This window comes from Equus asinus, chromosome 5, assembly GCF_041296235.1.
Source record: "Equus asinus isolate D_3611 breed Donkey chromosome 5, EquAss-T2T_v2, whole genome shotgun sequence".
NCBI classification, from domain to species: Eukaryota; Metazoa; Chordata; class Mammalia; order Perissodactyla; family Equidae; genus Equus; species Equus asinus.
The window spans coordinates 95,131,761-95,152,719 of record NC_091794.1 but is presented as its reverse complement, the minus strand read 5'-3'; the positions used below and the strand labels follow the sequence as shown (position 1 = coordinate 95,152,719).

At 42.6% G+C, this 20,959-nt stretch overlaps 2 protein-coding genes across 3 annotated transcripts; one reads left to right on the top strand and one right to left on the bottom strand.

Annotated features, from left to right (window-relative positions):
• Positions 1–324: 324 nt before the first annotated feature.
• Positions 325–6,758, bottom strand: LOC106839954 (pre-mRNA-splicing factor SYF2). The gene is made up of 7 exons (XM_014855034.3): positions 6,620–6,758; positions 6,317–6,427; positions 3,930–4,055; positions 3,332–3,449; positions 2,893–2,983; positions 1,790–1,888; positions 325–765 (listed from the first exon to the last, which is right to left on the bottom strand). Exons 1-7 carry the CDS (start codon positions 6,644–6,646, stop codon positions 600–602), a joined length of 738 nt encoding a protein of 245 aa, XP_014710520.1. The 5' UTR covers positions 6,647–6,758; the 3' UTR covers positions 325–599.
• Positions 6,759–12,304: 5,546 nt separating this feature from the next.
• Positions 12,305–18,186, top strand: LOC106839952 (pre-mRNA-splicing factor SYF2). Of its 2 annotated transcripts, none has more exons than XM_044770019.2 (7): positions 12,305–12,514; positions 12,691–12,801; positions 15,211–15,336; positions 16,085–16,202; positions 16,309–16,399; positions 17,108–17,203; positions 17,851–18,186. In XM_044770019.2, the coding sequence occupies exons 1-7, from the start codon at positions 12,488–12,490 to the stop codon at positions 18,014–18,016; spliced, it is 735 nt and encodes a 244-aa protein (XP_044625954.1). In that variant the 5' UTR covers positions 12,305–12,487; the 3' UTR covers positions 18,017–18,186. The 2 variants fall into 2 exon arrangements, with proteins under 2 accessions (XP_044625954.1, XP_070366775.1); XM_070510674.1 differs by having other exon boundaries at positions 12,358–12,514; positions 17,067–17,203.
• The last annotated feature ends 2,773 nt before the right edge of the window (positions 18,187–20,959 follow it).

Sequence of the window (20,959 nt, the reverse complement as noted above, 5' to 3'; positions counted from 1 at the left end):
TAAAGTGTTTAGTAGGGATCCTAGTCCACACGATATTTGCTTTTTAAAAAGGCAACTGTCCACGGTCACTATTCAGGGGCGGACAGTTCTGCTCCTTCCTGGATTTGGTCATAAGCAGCTGTGCAGAGCCCGCACCACCCGCCCAGTAGCCACTGCCGCCTTCCTCATCACTATCTTTAGTTTCAGAGTCCACAACCCCAAGTGATTCCTGAGTCCAGCTCTGGATTTTGTCAAATTCATAACAACGTTCAAAATGACTGCATTTACATATGCTGCCAGCAATCTTAAGCCCAAAATGCTTCAAAGACTAAACAGTCATACGCATTTAAAATACATAGAAAAATAATATAATTAGAATTCATACAAAGTAGATTTTTACAAAACAAATACACTACATGAAATATATCTTATATCCAAGCACATAAACGTGGAAATATACATGAAAGTATACGCTTAAGAAAAAATATTTATTGTTAAATGTTGATCAGGCAGGTATAGACTGAGTTCTGGTTTACTGGTATAACTTCGAAGAGAACTTCAATTTGCTAGAAGACATTTTCACTCCATTCTCAAGCTTCTAAAAACAGTTCCTGAAGGGATTAGACAGCTGTTCCTCTTTCCAAATTCTGTTTAATTTCAGCTGTATATTTCCCATAGAACCTTTCCGCCTTCTTGTTGAATTTGGCATTCCTTTCATTAATGTAGTCAATGTCTGCATCATCATTATAGGGACGTCTCCGGCTATATTTGTCTCGTTTTTCAATTCTGGGGAAAGAAGAAAATAATTTACAAAATTCAAAACTGCTTTCTTTTTTTTGGAGGAAGATCAGCCCTGAGCTAACTACTGCCAATCCTCCTCTTTTTGCTGAGGAAGACTGGCCCTGAGCTAACATCCCTGCCCATCTTCCTCTGCTTTATATGTGGGACACCTACCACAGCATGGCTTTTACCAAGCGGTGCCATGTCTGCACCCAGGATCCGAACCGGTGAACCCTGGGCCGCTGAGAAGCGGAATGTGCGCACTTAACCGCTGCACCACCAGGCCGGCCCCTTCTTTTTTGATCTTAATAAAACATGGCCAAACAGTTAAGACGAGAATCAGTTCACTTAGAATAGCACCCTCTGGGTGGGGAGGGCAGTCCAGTTTTCAACAAGATCAAGTTGAAACTGCTAATTAACAGCATAACCCCAGGTATGAAGCAGGAAATTCAGTAAATACAAACTCATCTTCACAATGCTTCTAAAAGAGCAATGCTACATTAGTCGGAACTGAACACATGAAGTACTACTTAAAAGAAAATGACTATTACAATAGTAATTATATAACAATAAACACGGCTAATGTGGAGTGCACGGTATGTCCTAGACCCTATTCTTAGTGCTTACGTAAACTTACATAACTCCTCAAATATAAATGCATTCTGCTCTGCCCAATATTCAGGCCATTGGTATTAAGAAACACAAATAGAATGAAGGTACATTTACTAGAACATTCGTACTTCTTCAAATCTAAGAGTGGGATGGTTGTTAAAGTAAAAGCTTTTAAAGAATATTTTCCTTTAGACTTTTCCCTGCTTCAGTTATAACAACTCAATTTTTATCAATATTTTGCAACTCCATTCCAAATATATGGACTCAACCATACTCGCTGTCTGTCCCCAAAACCACTAGAGATGCTAGGTCAGAAATTAGCAAGTATAACATCTGTCTTTTCACTTCACTCTAAGCACATTATATCCATTTTGTTGTTAAACATTTAAAATTTCAGGCTGCTGTACTGAGTACTCACTGCTTTTCCAGATCTGTGACCATCCTGTCAATTTCCTCTGTGGAAGGCACATGTGTTCCATGAAGAAGACTGTTGGATGTTGGGTAGAACTCTTCTCCACTGAAACAACAGCAGAATGGACTTACAGTGACACTACAAGTGCTCCACGTTTTCAAAGTAAACCACCATTCACAATTAGAGATCAAATATATACGTATATTTACTGTGAGCTCTTACCTTAATTTTTTTTAAAAAAAGAAAACAAAATTGGAAGGGACCTCAGAAATTACCTACTCCAACACCTTCATCCTACAGATGAAAGAGCCAAGGGCCAGAGGTCAAAGGACTCGCCTCTATGTTCAGGTTATGTCTCTTTCCACTAAAGCAGGGTCAGCCAGGGTGCATGGGTGTGTGTGAACAGTTCTATCAGGACATTGTCACACCCATTTGTTTGTGTATCCTCTGGGGCTGCCGTCACATCACAACGCAGAGCTGAGTAGTTGTGACAGAGACCGTATACCCACAAAGCCTAAATATTTACTCTCTGGTCCTATACAGAAGTTCACTCATCCCAGCACTAATGCATCCTGCCTCCAAAACATCTGATTAACTACGATAATCCGGGTGTTAAACACTCAACTCCCAGTCTCAGAAGGCCCAGCTAGAAAGACAACCACGTGGTTAACAAAAACAAAACTAAGTTTATGGAGTGAGCAACAAATAGTGTTGTCAAGGGGCTGGCCCCATGGCCAAGTGGTTAAGTTCGTGCGCTCTGCTTCAGCGGCCCAGGGTTTCGCCGGTTCTGATCCTGGGCACGGACCTAGTACCACTCATCAGCCCACGCTGAGGCGGCGTCCCACATAGCAGAACCAGAAGGACCTACAACTAGAATACACAACTATGTACTGGGGGGCTAGGGGAGAAGAAGAAACAAAAAAAGGTTTTTTTAGTAAATAAATAGTGTCACCAAGACCAGAAAAATTCTTAAGACAGCTCTTGATAACCCATACCTAAGCATTTAAAGCGTGTTTGTATTTATGTATGTGTGTACGGATGTGTATACACAAACACATCTATATCACTTCAGGATGAAAAAAGGACTTGAATTAACGCTGTCAACTTACTGCTTTTCTCTCAGTCTCTCATACGTTTCCATGTCAGGTTTGATCTGCTTGGTCAGCCGATGATACTGACGTAGCTGGGCAGCAGCATAATCTAAAAATAAAATCGGCATCAGAGATGATTATCTGTTTGGTCATGACTAGGCAGACAAGAATCAAAATTATTATTAGCAATTTATGCACAAGACTCTAATCTGAGCCTCTATCCTGAAGATGCAGATAATACAGGCTTTGATTAATTTAACCACAAGGAACCAAATAACCCAGCTGACTGAAGGACGGCCACTTTTACTTCTCCCTGGGAGACATGTTTGTCTTTTTCTTGGGTTTAAGCCTCTTAAGAGGATATTCCACGAAGGCACATGTCCTTTCCTAAAACCAGAAACGCTGAAGGCAATGCTTATCTGACTGGCCCATTCAATAAAGTAAAAGCCAATTTTACCTGAAAATCCCAGATCGGGGTTTTTCCTCTTCTTTTTCCTCTCCCATCTTTCTGCATCTTCTGCGCTGATCTCTAGCAACTTCACTTTCTCATAGTCCTCTCCCTTTGCTGCACATTCCTAAAAAGAAAGAAAAAAAGCTAATGCCTGCAATTTTGGTACAAGCAATTATTTGATCTATTTTAAATCAAGATTAAATAAAGCTATCCAGTAACACTTTAAAAATAATGATTAATTTTTGCAGGAAATTCGGGAATCTGCTATGGTATATAAGTGAGTGCATCAACTTAAAAAATAACACTTATTCAACATTTATAAGGTATCAGACTCTCTTTAAATGTTTTACATGCATTGACTCATGTAATTCATAATTAATTCAAATAATTATTATTATAGTCCCCATTTTAGAGATGAGAAAACAAAGCAAAGAGAGGTTAAATAATTCACCCAAAGTGTTGCAGCTACTGAAAAGCAGAGCCAGGACGAGAACTCTGGAGGCTGGCTCCAGAGCCAGTGGACAAAACCACCACTCTGTACTGTCTCCATCCAACAGAAATGACTGAATAAACCACGTGTGGAGACAGCAGAGTCACTCCTAACCTTTTTCTTTTCTTCTTCCTGTAGTTCCCATTCCAGACGAGCTTTTTTGGCTTCCCAATTGGCAGGTAACTTAAGTCTTTTATCTTCTTCAACAACTTCCTGGTGATTTAATTTACGAGCTTCATTCTAAAATCACAAAAAGTCTGTCAGCTGAAACATGAAAATAAATCTAAACAAATCTTGCCTTCTTTGAGGATGGTCAGGTAAGACACATGAACAAGGGGACTACAATTCCTCCTAAAAGTAATAGAGAGCCATCAAAGGAGTTTAAGCAAGGGCACAGACTAATTAGGTCCACACTTGTATGTAGTCAAGAAACGTGTTGGACCGCCCTGGTTTGCTGTTCCAGAGGCCTGGGGTCAAGGTCAGCTTTGCCTCTGTTTACCTGCGTGGTCCCTTTGAGCAGGCCCCTTAGGGTTGGATCGGGCATGATTTCACAAAGTGGGGAAGGCATACTACAGTGGCACTTAAGTAGACTTCAGATGGCATGAAATATTATATCACATGATGAGAAAGATATTCTACTTTCAGGGCTGGCCCGGTGGCGTAATGGTTAAGTTCACACGTTTGCTTTGGCGGCCCAGGGTTCGCCAGTTCGGATCCCAGTGCGGACCTACGCACTGCTTGGCAAGCCATGCTGTGGTAGGCATCCCACATATAAAATAGAGGAAGATGGGCAGGGATGTTAGCTCAGGGCCAGTCTTCCTCAGCAAAAAGAGGAGGATTGGCAGCAGATGTTAGCTCAGGGCTGATCTTCCTCAAAAAAAAAAAAAAAGATATTCTACTTTCAATTCTCTTTTAATCCTAATTAATTCAAGGAAAAAGCCTCAATTTGGATGTTAGTTTCCTCTTTTTAAAATATTTTAACAGTTTACATTATGGCAAATGAAAGGGATTTTTCATTTGAATCACTCTATGAAGTCTGTTTTAAAATAAGTTTAACTGCATAAAACAAAATGAGTATATTATCTTAAGGACAACCTAAGTTAGACGTTTCTTAGGTCACAAGCTTGTGGCATTTTGTCCAGAAACCCATGTCCCCTAATTTCTAACCACATGTTCTTTACACAGTCCCTTCAAGTAAATATTTAAATGTGTTTAATTCCTTATTAGACTAACTTTTTCTGGGCAAAAAGAGCCTCCTCTCAGCTACCAGCCCTCACGTACTCTGGGCTCTGGCAGCGCCCTCCAAGTGAAGACACTGAGAATACACCTGTAGCCCAACAAAGTTTTGCTGGTTGCACTGCAGGAGACAGCAAACCATGGGGGAACTGTAGGCATCTCAGCAGGAGGGTTTTAGGACGGGCCAGTTACAGGATTTGGGTTTGCGTCAGATGAAGGAGGCGGTCACAGAAGTACGGCTGTGGTCTGGATTAGGCACTGTCAGAAAGCCAGAGCATTCCATGATCGGGTATCTTAAGTGTTTCTACAGGAGGTAGGATTAATGGAGTGAGGCTAATGCTGTATTTGGTAATAACTGTCACTGATGTTAGCAGAAAAGGGGGATATGTGGGCATTTCTGTGGTTTGAACCCTCTTGTTTTTGTCTCACTCCAACAGTCAGAGTGATGCTGGGGTTCTGTGAAACAATGGCCAAGCAGCCAGTCAGGCCACTTCAAGTTGAAATAGTCAAGACCCGCTTTTTCTTTTCTCAGCTCCAACTGCAACCAGTTGTTTGCTGGGCTCTTATTCCTAATGCGAATTCTCTTCCTCTGCATTTGTCTCCTCTGCTTAGGTATTTCTTTCTCCTACTTCTTTCTTTGTCTGATAATATCTTACTCATCTTTCAAACAGTAGTTTAGGGATCACCTCTTAAATGAGGCGCTGCCTGGAGCCTCTCTAACTGTACTGATCTCTCTTTCTCTGCACTCCCAGGGCACTTTGTCTCTAATGCTAGCATGCCATTTACCACAACATAATCTCTGGCTATAAAGCTGTCTCCTCTGCTTAAGAGCACAGGCCTTCTCATAATCATCTGGCTCCTCACCAACGAGCTGAACCACTGACACTACAGACTTCCAGAGATTTGCTGACTATTTTTGAGTGAAGAGGCAACTAGCTCTCTTATTAACAATGGACAAGTTTCTTCCAGTCTCCAGCTCTACTTATTTTCCTAGATAAAATGAAAAGTCTATTAGAATCATACAGCGAGGAGGCTGTTAATAGACTCCCAACCCAGCCCAGATAAGTTAAATCAGATGTGGGTGGGAGAAGGCTTGGAGAGAGCATGTGTATTTTCACTGTGCTGCCGGGGTTGAGAACCACCGGGACAGAGCCCTCATCCAGCTCCACGGGCCCGGCAGGCGCGCTGCTCGGCTCCCTCGTCCCTCCGCACACGCGCACGGGCCTGGCCAGGGGACCGTCCCGGCCGGCCTCCGGGCCACTCACCCGTTTCAGGTGCAGCTCCCGGAACTTGCGCAGTCTCTGCTCGCGCTTCTGGGCGGCCAGCTCCTCGGCCGCCGCGACGGGCTGCTCCTCCTCCGCGCCGCCCACCGGCCCCTGCGGCGAGGAAGGCCGGCTTGAGGCGGGGCCGGCTCCGAGGCTCCCGACGGCCCGGGCCGGGCGCTCGCCTCCACCCTACCCCACAGTATCTGTGCCCCCTGACCCGGCACCCAGGCATCTCCTCCACCTCTTGCCGCCCCCCGGAGCCCTCCCCAACAAAACCGCCTGGGTAGAGACCGCAGCACTTACTCTCTGGGATAGAGTCGCAGCCGCCATCACAAACCTCCTTTCCTCACTTCCGGCAACAACACAGAGCACTTCCGTCGGCCTTTGGACCGCCCCATCAATATATACCAATTACGATAAGCCCCGCCCCTTCCTGGCAGCCTCAGGCACTTAGGACCAATCCCAACCCCTTTTAGCAGGGCGATGTTTTCCATTGGGCAAGGCCTTGCGCAGCCGCAAAAGGGTGCAGAGGGAAGGGCGGGGTGAGGCAGGGCGTGGAACCGCTCAGATGACGGGTTAGGAGGGAATTGGCGAGCTGGAAGCCTAGTCCACGGTCACCTCAAGTGCATGCGGCTCCTTTAAGGGGACGGTGCTTTCCACTCAGCTCTTAGCTTCAGTGTCTCTTCCTCCGAGACAGCTCTCCCCTGACTACTGGTCTCACTTAGGCCCTTAGGACTGTCATATGGCACCATTTTCATTCTCGTCTGTTCATTTTCCTTTACCCCATCAAGGCTGTAAACCGCAGGATAGCAGGTCCCGTCTCATCTTGTACATTCCTCCGTGCCCAGCAGGGAAACAGCGCCAGAACTAATAACAGTGCTGAAGTTATTCATATAATTCAGTAAGGTGCTGGATACGTGAGGGGTATAGGAAAATATTTTTTTTCTGCACTAACCCACTGATTAGATGTGGAAATGAAAAAGGAATGAAAAGATATGTAGGTATAGAATTTAAATAGTAACATGGTGAAAAATACGAAATCATTTGAAGTACGAAAAATGAAATTTGAATAATGATGAAGGATTTTCTGGTTGGAAGACAATATAAAAACGTATTATCACAAAAGAGTATCTCACAGGAGAATTAATGGAATGTTATTCCCATCAGAATTCAGTGGTTATTGTTTTTGGAACTGGAAAATAATGTGGCAAAAATCTAAAAGTTTGACAACACACTGTATTGGTGAGACTGTGAAGAAACATGAATTCATATATTGCTAGTAGGACTGAAAATTGGTAAAATCCATAGGGAGGGCAATTTGGCAATAGCAGTAAAAATTACAAAGGCCTTTACTATTTGACCCAGCTATCATACTTCTGGGAGTTTATCCTACAGGTACAATTGCACAGGAATAAAATGACATGTACAAGGTTGTTCATTTCCGTTTTTTGGTTTTTCGTAAAAACAAAAAATTGTGGGCCAGCCTAGTGGCAAAGTGGTTAAGTTCGCACACTCTGCTTTGGTGGCCCAGGGTTTGCTGGTTCAGATCCCAGGCACAGACCTAGGCACCGCTTGTCAAGCCATGCTGTGGCAGCGGTCCCACATATAAAGCAGAGGAAGATGGGTATAGATATTAGCTCAGGGCTAGTCTTCCTCAGGAAAAATAGGAGGATTGGCTTCGGGTGTTAGCTCAGGGCTGATCTTCCTCAAAAAAAGAAAAAAATTGGAAACAACTCAAAAATCTGTCAACAGATGACTGATTAAATAAATTATGGTACATTCAGTGGAACATTATGAAGCTATGAAAAGGAATGTGGCGGCTCTCTGTATACTAATTTGGAAAGATCTTCAAAATATACTAAATATAAAATGCAAGGTGCAGAACTGTGTATATAGTATGCTACATTTAGGGGGGTAGTGTGTAGGGTTAATGTTACCAGAATGTATTTTTGTTTTGCATAAAGATCTGAGGAGGAATAGACAGGAAGCGAATATCAGTGATAATCTGTTATATATATATTTTTTGAACCATATGAATATATTTCCAATTCCAAAATTAAAAATTAATTTTTAAAGTTTGTATAGAAAAACTGAGAACTGCCAAGAGTCTTTTTGAATAGAAAATACTGAGAAGGGATTTGTCTTACCAGGAATTAAAACTTAATAGTAATGTTCAGTAATGAACATTTGCACGTAGGAAATGACAAATCAATGGAAAAGAATAGAAAATTCACAGATAGATTCAGTGGGACAATGGTGTTTTGTAGAATAAAATAAATAGTGCTTTTATCATTGGCTGGAATATGGACAAAACAAAATTAGATTCCTATCTCACAAAATAGGGGAAAATAATATCATTGACAGTCAGGAAATGAAAATTAAAACAATTAGAGCCAGCCTTGATGGCCTAGTAGTTAAACTTGGGTGTGCCCTGCTTCGGCGGCCCAGGTTTGGTTCCTAGGCATGGAACCACACCACTCGTCTGTCAGTAGCCATGCTGACGCAGTGGCTCACGTAGAAGAATTAGAAGGACTCACAACTAGAATATCCAACTATGTGCTGGGGCTTTGGGGAGGAAAAAGAAAGAATAAACACATTATCCACTTTGAATAAATAATAAATTTGTTCTGGGGCAGGCCCCATGGCTGAGTGGTTAAGTTCACATGCTCCGCTTCAGTGGCCCAGGGTTTCACCGGTTCGGATCCTGGGCGCGGACATGACACCGCTCATCAAGCCACGCTGAGGCGGCGTCCACGTGCCACAACTAGAAGGACCACAACTAGAATAGACAACTATGAACCAGAGGGCTTTGGGGAGAAAAAGGAAAAATAAAATCTTTAAAATAAATAAATAAATTTGTTCTATAAAATAACCAAACAATTATATGTGGTTTTATGCCTCTCAAGATTGACAAAAAATAAAAAGACAAATGAAATCAAATAATAGAGAAGATTCCAGAAAGCTGCACTTCCAAGCATTGTTGGTAGGAATGAGAATTGCTACAACCTTTCGGAAAAGTTCATCAACAACATCTATTAAAATTATATGAGCCCTTTAACTCAGTAGACCCACTTTTGAGAATCTGTCCTACAGAAATAAAAGCACTGGTGTGTATACACTAGTATACGGGATGTTTATTATGGGAAAAATCTCAAAACTGTCACAGAGACTTCAGAACCGGTTAATTTCACCTATGCTCAAGAAGATTTTGAAATGTGTCCTGAGGAAGTAATATCATATTTTGGTATAACTGACAGTCCCCAGGGTGAAGCTGGAAGGGAAGAAATGGAGGGGAAAAGGAGAGTTAAATTGGTTTGGGGGGCTCTGTCTGCTGGGCTCACAGATATTCTGAGGCAGCATTGATGGAATTTTTTTCCATTCTTCTCTTTAATGTTTATTCAGAGCCAGACCCTGAGATGGGTCCAGGTGGCATAGAGAAGTGGTCGGGGGACACTTGCCTCAGAGATCTTGGACTTCCCTAGGAAGGCAGATGGACATTGGGGAAGAGAAGTGCTTGTATGTTTCTTATTTTACTGTTTTAAGAATCCTATTCATTCTTTTTTTTTAAGTTGAAGTATAGTTGACATACAATATTGTATTAGTTTCAGGAGTACAACAGCGATTCGACATTATATACATTACAAAGTGAGCACCATGATAAGTCTAGTAACCATCTGTCACCATAAAAAGTCATTACAATATTATTGACTATGTTCCCTATGCTGTAATTACATCCCCATGACTTATTTATTTATAACTGGAAGTGTGCACCTGTTAATCCCCTCACCTATTTGGCCCATATCCCCACCTCTGTCCCCTCTGGTGACCACCAGTTTGTTCTTTGTATCTATGAGTTTGTTTCTGATTTGTTTGCTTTATTCATTTGTTTTTTAATCCTATTCATTCTTTTCTGTATTTCTACAAGTAAAAATGAGTTCTATATTGCCAATTTGCTAATAACACAAATTAACAAAATTACCAAGCCTGGCCTTAAAAAAATATGAATCTTCATAATTAACTTATCTCTGGAAGAGATATAAGAGAATCAGCATAATGTTAAAAACAAAATTCAACTGAGTAAATTTTAAAGATCTTATTGACTTTATTCAACGATTCATGAATCAGGCAGCATCCAATCTAGCAGACAGAAAGGAGCTCTGAGGATCCTACAAAATGAAAGATTTTTATAGGCAGAAGGGAGCGGAACAAAGACATTTTACTAGACAAAAAAGCACAACGTCACATTCTAAGAACAGTACATAGGATGGAAGATTTTCCACCATCTTGGAAAATTCAATTGGCCACACAACTTGTTCTGTTCTTTGTTAATAAATCAATGTAAATATAACTCGAACAAAGAGTTCTACTAAGACTTCAACCTTTCTTTTAGATTGTTACCATGGCCCATAAAAAGAATTGTGCTAAATACTTTGTGTTCACTCCTTTAGAACCACTCTCCACCAGTCTCTACCCTGTTCTGTGCCCGTGAGCACAAGCCCGCATGGACTGCATCAGTAAGCTCTGTTGCTTATTGCTCTCTTCTCATTGGGCCCTGCCAATGAGTGGCACCTACAGAAGATCAGAGATCCGGAAGAAGTGAGGCCAGGATATTTATTCTCCGGCTGGACTATGGGTTGGCTTCATTTCCTTGATCACAGCTTCTGTCTGAAGGCCTTCTCCCATCCTATCCTTCCCATTCCTGCTCCCTCCCCTTGCCTCTTGAGGAGAAGGGTAGCAATGGCTCCCCCATTGCTCATCCTGGAATGCTTCCCTCTCTTTTGTTGGTTTCTCTTAACCCAGTCTACAACTTTGTAAACAGTCCCTTTATTCAACTCTCCTTAATTACTTAATTTGAGTGTGTAGGACTCTGACTGATAAACTATACTTCAAAACCTGTAATTCTGTTAAGTGATCCTACTGAAAATAACTTTGTAATTGACATTTCTGTATTTCTAAAGAATATAAATACTTGTAAGATTGCTCTGTCAAATCATCCATAATATAGAAAAAATAAAAGCCTATGACTCTGCTAGATTTGCTATTTTAACAGTGGTTAAGAAACTTGTCTTACTTAAAGCAACTGCATTGAACAAGCAATTCCACACTTATTCAATTACATTTATGTAAGCACGGGAAAAAAGAAAGTATGAAGAGCTATAACAGGGGAAACTGACCCTTCAGGAGGTGGGGTTAGGGCTTCCCTGAGGAAAGACATAAGGAAATCTCAGGCAGGAGGGGGACACATCTCATCCCGACTGGTAAAAGTCAACAATTACTCATCATTTGCTGTGGGCCAGGCGCCAGTCACAAAAACTTCACATATATTATCTATTTTGTCCTAAACTACTCTTTGACACGAATATTGCTTTGTCATTTCTTTTTCCTAGATGTGAACCAAAGAATAGGTGAGTTAAATAACTGAGAATGGTTATACAGTTCATTATTGAAAGAATGGGTAGATATATGAAGAATCGTGTTCTACGCAGAATTTGGAGAAGAAAGTCAAAACCTCAAGTGAACCCAAGAAATCTTTTGCATCATGGAGATGCTTGAGGAAGAGATCTCAAATACCCCAAGTCAATTTTTTCCTTCCTTCCTTCCTTCAACAATACGAAATTAATTCATACTCTGGACCAGGTAGTTCGGGGCGCAGAGAATCAGTTGTGAACAAGGTAGAAATAGACCCTGTTCTCCTGGGGCTTACGTTGTACTGAGCGAGGAGCCAGTAAACTGCTATGCAGAAATTAAAATAGGACGGTGATGGTGACCGGGGGCCTACTTTGGGTGAGTAATCAGAGATTTGAATTACAAGGCTGGTCACTGCATGGGCACACCCTGTGCTTTGGGTTACTTTCTCACACATTTGGTGGTTTCTTCCATTTATCCCGCTTCCCCTTACTTCCCTTTACCATCCCAACAACGTACGCCGACACGCCAGTGCCCAGCCTTCTCTCCGGTGTCCCCCGCGTTGCCCAGGTGTCCCCCCTCAGTGCGCCTGCGCACAGGCCCGACCCAATCGGGTACCGCTGGGGCCGCGAGGGCGGGGATGGTTCCTCGGCCGGGGGCGGGGTCCCCTCCCGAAACCTGTGGCTGCCGGCCGCCGGAAGTGAGCACAGTCGGTAAACTTATTTGTTGTCGCCGGAAATCTGGGGGCAAAAGCGCAGCCGTGTGATGGCGGCGGCGGGTGAGGCTGAGAAGGTGGGTGGCAGGTTCTGCCCCGGGGTTGGGGGCGCACGGGAACGTTTGAGGCTGGAGGCGATGCCGGGAGGGAGCGGGGCGCGGACACTGGGGCGTCGGGTGGCGGCGAGGGCCCGGCCCGGGCCGTCGGGAGCCTCGGAGCCGGCCCCGCCTCAAGCCGGCCCTCCTCGCCGCAGGGGCCGGTGGGCGGCGCGGAGGAGGAGCCTCCCCTCGCGGCGGCCCGGGAGCTGGCCGCCCAGAAGCGCGAGCAGAGACTGCGCAAGTTCCGGGAGCTGCACCTGAAACGGGTGAGTGGCCCGGAGGCCGGCCGGGACGGTCCCCTGGCCAGGCCCGTGCGCGTGTGCGGAGGGACGAGGGAGCCGAGCAGCGCGGAGCTGGATGAGGGCTCAGTCCCGGTGGTTCTCTACCCCGCCGCACAGTGGAATCGCTTAGAACTCTTAAAAGGACGCATGCTTCAGGCCTCACTTCCAGGTCTCTGATTTGATCACTTTCTGGAACCAGACATTGGTGTTTTTTACGCAACTTCTCACACCCTCAGTGTGACTTTATCACAGTGCAAGTGACTTTATCAAACCCTTCTTTCTATGGAGGGGGATACTGCAGATCAGAGATGGAAAAAATTAGTCTGTCACAAACGAGTTGCCAATCACTGATTCATCCCCAGCGTCGTCTCCGTCCTCCCCCGCCTCTGGGGTGCGACAGCCAACTAGATAGGGTGGATCTAGTAGTCCAAAGGGAAGTCTTTCGCCTGGTTATGGAGGCAGGTCCATAACCAATAATGACTCCCACAACTTGGTAATGCCATTTAGAGAGGAGCAAAGTACCTCAAAAGTGCAGAGAAGACGACTGAGAACTGAAGACTGAGGTGACAACTAAGCTGCTTGAAAGATGAGTAGGACAATAGCAGACATTAAAGGAGCTGGGGGAAGAGCGTCCAGGCAGTAGGTACAGTGCAGAGGAAGAGTCCTCATTAGGACAGGAGGCCAGCAGGCGGCTGGCTGCCCTGGAGACGAGGGTATGTGTGGGGAGGGTAGTTATCTCCATTTCCCCAGAAAAACTCAATTCTAAAAACTAGTCGAACACACATACTTAATTTGCTTGAACTACTGTATAAAGAATAGGAGGCCAGATGATATGCGAAGAAGCAATCATATATAATTAGAACATCACCCTTTTGCAATCTTTAATGAATCACCGTATCTCGGTAGTAATTAATGGCTGTGAACATCACAAAAAGGGAGAAAATCAGATTATGTGTCTCCTTATAGAAATACATAACACCAGCTTCATGTAAGACTTGCTAAGAAGAAATTTAACCTGAATTGGATGACGCTGCTAAATCTAATAACCAACTTACAGAAAATACAGGGATCAAAGGAATATGTTAAGGGACCTCTCAGGGAGGCAACTAGCAAAATCCACTTTGGGAAACTATAGGACAGTCAACCTGGTCATTTTTTTTTCATACTCCCCAAAAAAGCAAAGGGTAAAAAAGATGGAGAAGGAAACTATGGATTAAATAAACCACAAGAGATGTATTGACTAATTGCAGTCTGAGGAATTTGTCTGAATTCTGGTTCAAACTATAAAAATAATAGTGAACACCTATGACACCATCAGGAAAATGTGAACACTGACAGGATATTTGATATTAAGGAATTAATTATTTTGGGAGGAGGAGGAGGATATTGTGGCTAAAGAGATATTGAAATATTTATAGGCACAAAAGAACAGCTAGAAATCAGGAAATTTGGGTTCTTGGCCTAACTCTGCCACTAATTCTGTGACCTAAAAACTTTCTGACCTTCATAGACAATGGGGGATTTAGGTTGGAGTCCTCATAGCACCTTCACGGTGTATACACTAAGTCTCACCACCTGTCTACTTGTTCTGTGTTATTCTTTAAATTACTGTTTAAATTTACTTACTATTCCAATTTCAAATGGGAATTTTTAATTTTAATCTTTTTTTAGTCTATAGGTTCTCTTTCCATCTTTTTCCTTTTTTTGGAGTTTTGTGTTTTGTTTGTTTTGGTTGGGGGTGTTGTTTTGTTTGGTGGGGAAAAAACAGATTGTTTTTTCTGTCATTTCCCAGAGTCTGGATTTTGTGGGTTGCATTCGGATGCTGTCTCCTATCCCGTTTGTTTTTAAAAAGAAGGGAGATTAAAGGAAGTGTTTCTAGAGGTGTTAAACCCATCAGGCGCTGAGACTGTCTTCAGCCCAGTTTGAATTGAGAGGAAAGACAGTGGCATCCCTTTCTCAGCATATGACTCACTGTCGTTCAGTAGCATCTAAAATCCTCTCAAGTGCCTCTGTACACTGAAACATACTTTGGGAAAGCTGTTTGAGTCAAATCCTAAGACACTTGCTTACATCGCACAGCCAGAGAGGAGTCAAGTCAGTATATCCCTCAGGCCTGCTTACTCCAAACCATTGCTCTTCGCATCCTTACCACATTGTTTCCTGAAGGCAGTAAAATCATATATAAAGGCATAGGTACAGTTGTTTACCTGATTTCCGCCCCCTACATAACATCCCCCCCAACACACACACACACACAAAATTCTCTACTCCCCTCCTTTCAGGGTAAAGTCCAAAAGTCTGCTTTGGATGACCTATCATACAAGAAGACAGGTAACATCTGTTTGGATTTATTTCCATACTTATGCTGACAAACTTTGTGTGTCCTGGTGGTAGAATGAAGCTCGAAAACTAAATCACCAGGAAGTTGTGGAGGAAGATAAAAGACTTAAGTTACCGGCAAACTGGGAAGCTAAAAAAGCTCGTTTGGAATGGGAATTGCAGGAAGAAGAAAAGAAAAAAGTAAGTGTAATTTTGCCATCCTCATAAGCTGTGAAGTCAAAAATTGTTTCATTGAGGCAATATATAGCACAGTAGGTAAGCATTCTGGCCCTGGTTTCCTCTTCTGTACCTCAAGGAGTCGTGAGAATAAAATCTGTAAAACATTTAGAACACTGGCACACAGAGCCAGATAAGCAATGTATATTAGGGTAAAAGGCTAAGCTATAGGAACAAAAGCTCCAAAAATAAACAGTAAAGCTTATTAGTCTCTCGTATCAGTTCTCAGCTGAGCAGCCCAAGTCAGAATTCCATACAAGTGTCCGTTCCACTGTTGCTCCATTCCCTAGCACATTGTCGAGTGTCTGCATGGGCAAAACTGGGTTGTTGAAAGTTCCAGCCAGCACAAAGTGGAATGGTGTAGAAAGAGGCACAGCTGTGGTTTTAAGGTGTGACCTCGGAAGCAGCCCTCAGCACTTCTCTTTTTTGTTGAAAGCTTAAGTCACCTGGCCTCATCCAACTGCAAGGGAGGTTGCAAAATGGGCAGCCATGAGCCCAGAAAGGACAGAAGAAAGGATTTTGATGGACACCTGTGTCCACCACAGCTATTTTTGGTGGCAGTGTTATAGATGTATTACTTCTTACAGACCATAGCAAATTCCACAATTTTCTTTGTAAGTTAGTCAACTTACATTCTTGATGGCAGTCGGCAGGGCTTTCTTGATTTAAAAGGAATTATATAATAGAGCTAATGGTTTTTCCTTCTTTTTAGGAGTGTGCAGCAAGAGGAGAGGACTATGAGAAAGTGAAGTTGCTAGAGATCAGCGCAGAAGATGCAGAAAGATGGGAGAGGAAAAAGAAGAGGAAAAACCCCGATCTGGGATTTTCAGGTAAAATTGGCTTTTACTTTATTGAATGGGCCTATTAATGGCCTATTTAGTAACAGGTTTAATAATACCCCAACATCAACACAGTCTGTGGTTCTCGTGTCTTTAGATTATGCTGCTGCCCAGTTACGTCAGTATCATCGGCTGACCAAGCAGATCAAACCTGACATGGAAACATACGAAAGACTGAGAGAAAAGCAGTAAGTCTATGTGATTTAATAGTGTATTCCTTGTATGTTACTAGAAGGACTTGACTTTTAAAGAGTGCCGATTCTGGAACTTTGCTTCTTGGCCTTGGGTCCTGGCTCTACCACTTACTAGCTGTGTCACATGATTTTTCTCCCTCAGTTTCCCCATCTGTGTACAGGAAATAGTGCTTACCTCAAAGCGTTATTGTAAAGGTTACAAGAATTCATACAATGCACTTAATCAGTGCTTGGCACATGGTAAGCACTGTATATGTGTCAGCTGTCATCATCATGATTATTACTGTTGCTTTCACTATGTCCCTTACTTGTGGAGGATACCTACTTTCATAATGTGCAGTTAAGCAGCACTAAACTGCACTCTTTCTTTCCCTAATTATGTAAGGCAGGTAGTGTGCTTAAGGTAGACTGTTTTAATAACAATAGTGGAGTGGAGAGAGCTGTAAATTTTACAGCACTCAGTGTTCTCGTTCAGCCTCTCCCACTGAGTGAACTTAATTGGGTAAGTCCATTAACCTCTGGTCCTCAGCCAACTCATTTGGGCACTGGGGTAGATGATTTCTTAAATGCCTTTTTCCAAGTCTGAATTCTGTGTCTTTGAAATCAAATATGATCCCAAAGATTTCCATTTTTGACCACTCAACATTGTCTAGTTCTAAAGTGTATCTTTACAGTGTTACTCATCACCTTGCTCTGTCTCAGCGGAGAGTTCTACCCAACATCCAACAGTCTTCTTCATGGAACGCACGTGCCTTCCACAGAGGAAATTGACAGGATGGTCACAGACTTGGAAAAGCAGTAAGTACTACAAAGGCAACCTAAAGATTTAGTACTGATTTCAGGCCTACTGACAAAATTAACTTCATAGTCTTGAAGTATAGCAACTGGACAGAAATTAAGGAACACTTAAATTATTAGTTTGAAGAATGGTCCCATTCACCATCACTTTTATATTTGTTTTGAATGGTGTACTTATTAGGCAGAATCAATAGAGTAAAATAAAAAAATTCTCTCAAAGTAGTGTAATGTATCACTGCCCTTATATTTCAGCATCAACCTGGGTTATCTCGCAAACTTCACACCAGATGATCTGATGGTACTGTTCACTTATAAAATTAAATTCAAGAAAGCTCCTTGAACCTATCTCTTTGTAGAATGCCCTTCTAAAGATATGCTTTCAGGGTCCAGCCCCATGGTGTAGTGGTTAAGTTCGGCAAGCTCCGCTTTGGTGGCCTGGGTTCGCAGATTCAGATCCTTGCAGACTTTACACTACTCGTCAGCCAATCTGTAGCAGCGACCCACATACAAAATAGAGGAAGACTGGCAAAGATGTTAGCTCAGGGCTAATCTTCCTCAACCAAGAAAAAAAAGATTGCTTTCAGTCTTAACTATTAAGACCAAAAAAGAAAGCAGCTTTGAATTCTGTGTATTTGTTTCCATTACAGAATTGAAAAACGAGACAAATATAGCCGGAGACGTCCTTATAATGATGATGCGGATATCGACTACATTAATGAAAGGAATGCTAAATTCAACAAGAAGGCAGAAAGATTCTATGGGAAATATACAGCTGAAATTAAACAGAATTTGGAAAGAGGAACTGCGGTCTAATCTTCCGGAACTGTTTTGACTGCCAAATTGTACCAGTAAACCAGGACTCGGTCTATATCTTTCCTTTTCTACTTTGTAAAAAGAATTATTCTCTGAATGTCTATGTATTTTCATGCTTATATATTTATTATTTTCTTGTTTAAAAAAACCTGTCTCGTGTTAAACACAAAGTGTGTGCTTAACGTGTGTTCCCTACTGGGCTTAAAATTCTTAGCTACAAACAAGTGAGTCATCATCATCCTGAAATTTGTCATACATTTGCCTTCACCTAGGGTTGAACTTGGGAGCTCCAGAGGTGGGGTGCTAGATTGGTACTAATTTTCCTCGTAAGCTATGGTAGGTAGGGAAAGGAAAGTGACAGTGGCTACTGGGAATTCACCCTAGCCCCTCCTCCCCAGAATTCGTGACTTAACAGGTGCTTGCCTGTCCCATGTTCTGTCCATGACCCAGGTGCATTTATGGTACACGCATAGAAAGCAAGAGACTGATCCTCTGATGGCATTTTGTAAATAGGCCATCTTTCAAACAGCAAACATCTCTCGGAAAAAAGTAAATTAAAACATTTGGTCAAAGTATTATTAAAACATAGATCATACAATTTGGTATTAAAAAAAGCCCTAATTGGCATTTTAACCTTATTTCAACTGGAACAAAAAATTAGAACATGTGGTTTGAGTAGTAATTATGGGAAATATAGGACAGAAAACCTGAAGTCAGGAGTATCCCATAAAAGTGAAGCAGGTTGTCTGCCTGTGCCATGTTATGTGAATAGAGACATGACCAGGTTTGGGATAAATAAGGTGGGCACGCCAGTAGGAAGCTCTGCCTTACTGAATGATGGGCTGATGAAGATGGTAATATATATAAGTGCCATTGATAAAGATAGCCAATGTTCTGTGAATAGGGACATTTTAACATTACGGTACACTCATTCAGTTATCGAATGAGGCAGATCTATACTAACATGAAAAGATGCCCATAACAGATCTATAGAAAGAGGTTTGTATAGGCATAGAAAAAAAATCCAGGATGTACAGCATAGTATTTACAGTGATTGCCTCTTGGGAATGGAAATAGAGGTGGTAATTTGACTTACTTTTTCAAGTAATTTGAGACAAATACACACCTATGTTGCCCAATCTTATCAAAGTAATAATCTGCCATAGTTTTGCTCTCCACTATTTTCAAAGAAGCATTTAATACCTTTGTACTAAGGGAAAAGAAAGGAGGGGAGGGAAAAATTAAGAGCAATAGGTTTCACAGAGATCATATTGACCGGGGTTTCAAGGAAAAACAGGATTTCTCCAGAGAAAAGCCCCTCCCAGCAGCCACGCAGCTTCAACCAAAACAGCAGATGTTGGTATGATTTGCGGACTACTCAAGATGACTGCATGGATGGCAAAGCCACTAATTCAAACAGGCAATACTACAAGCAGCTCAGCATAGGAACGGTTCATTCTGAAGAGCCAGGGCTAGGCACTGAAAATGAGCTCAGAAAACCGGTAATCTTTAGTTAGTAGATGGTACATAAGGGAAGAAAGTGCAGGAAACTGGCAAGAGAGCTTGTAGAGGGAGTAAGTCAGGGACAGAATCCTAATAGTGGGCAAAGGACAAACAGTGTAGAAAATGGAAGAGGTTAAAGAAAAAAAGACAAATGCATGTAAATCCCTGAATGAGAACATTTTGAGAAAGGACTCCATAGAGAAACAGTAAAAGGTGAGCACTCATAAGAACAAGTTTTATTTTACCAGATAAGCTTCATAGATGTTTTCAGCCAAGAAAACCAAAGGACAACATGCTGCAGTGAGGTCAGTAAGCATGGCTGCTTCTAGTCAGTTTGGGGACCTTAAGAAAAAGCAGAGCATGACACCTGAACCTGTCTAGGACCGTGCTTTCCCAAGCAGCACCCACCCACCATATACGACTGTCGATCACTTGAAAGTGGCTGGGGGGCCAGCCCCGTGGCGCAGCAGTTAAGTCCACACCTTCCGCTTTAGCAGCACAAGGCTCGCCAGTTTGGATCCCAGGTGTCGACCTAGGCCCTGTGGCAGGCACCCCATGAGGAAGATGGGCACGGATGTTGGCTCAGGGCCAGTCTTCCTCAGCAAAAAGAGGAGGATTGGTGGCAGATGTTAGCTCAGAGCTAATCTTCCTCCAAAACAAAAAGAAATGTGGCTAGGGCAAACTGAGGTGTGTTTTAAAGTGTAAGATACACACTGGATCACAGTATCTAGTACCAAAAAAAGTAAAATATCACAATATTTCTTATATTAAATGTTGAAATATTTTAGATATACTAGGGTAAATAATTCACCTTTTGCCTTTTTCAATGTGGCTCTTTCTTTTGGACAGCACTGAATCTAGTCTCTTGGCATAATTTCTTACAATCGGCACCACCTTGTTCTATTGTCCACAGATTATGTAGTAACAGGGTATCACACCTGGGCAACTGCACACCACTTACGTGATGACAGCCAGTCTAGGGGTCTGCACACACCATCAATTATCTGCTGTATTACAAAGCCTGGGAGAGACTAAACAGTAGTCCTGCCACACCCAACCAACAAGGTCAAGTTCGACAAAGACTGCTGGGACTTGGACTGATTATCAAAAAAAATGGAGATAGGAAAGAAACTATACTTTTGGGGCCAGCCCCATGGCTGAGTGGTTAAGTTCGCGCGCTCTGCTTTGGCAGCCCAGGGTTCAGATCCTGGGCAGGGACATGGCACCGCTCGTTAGGCCATGTTGAGGTGGCATCCTACATGCCACAACTAGAAGGACCCACAACTAAAATACACAACTACATACTGAGGGGGAATTGGGGAGAAAAAGCAGAAAAAACAAAAGAAACTATACTCTTTTTCAGGATACTGAGTAGTAAAGAGAAAAAGAGCCAAGACTAAGAGGAATGAAAGAGGAAACAGGGAAGTCTCAAGCAGGTTA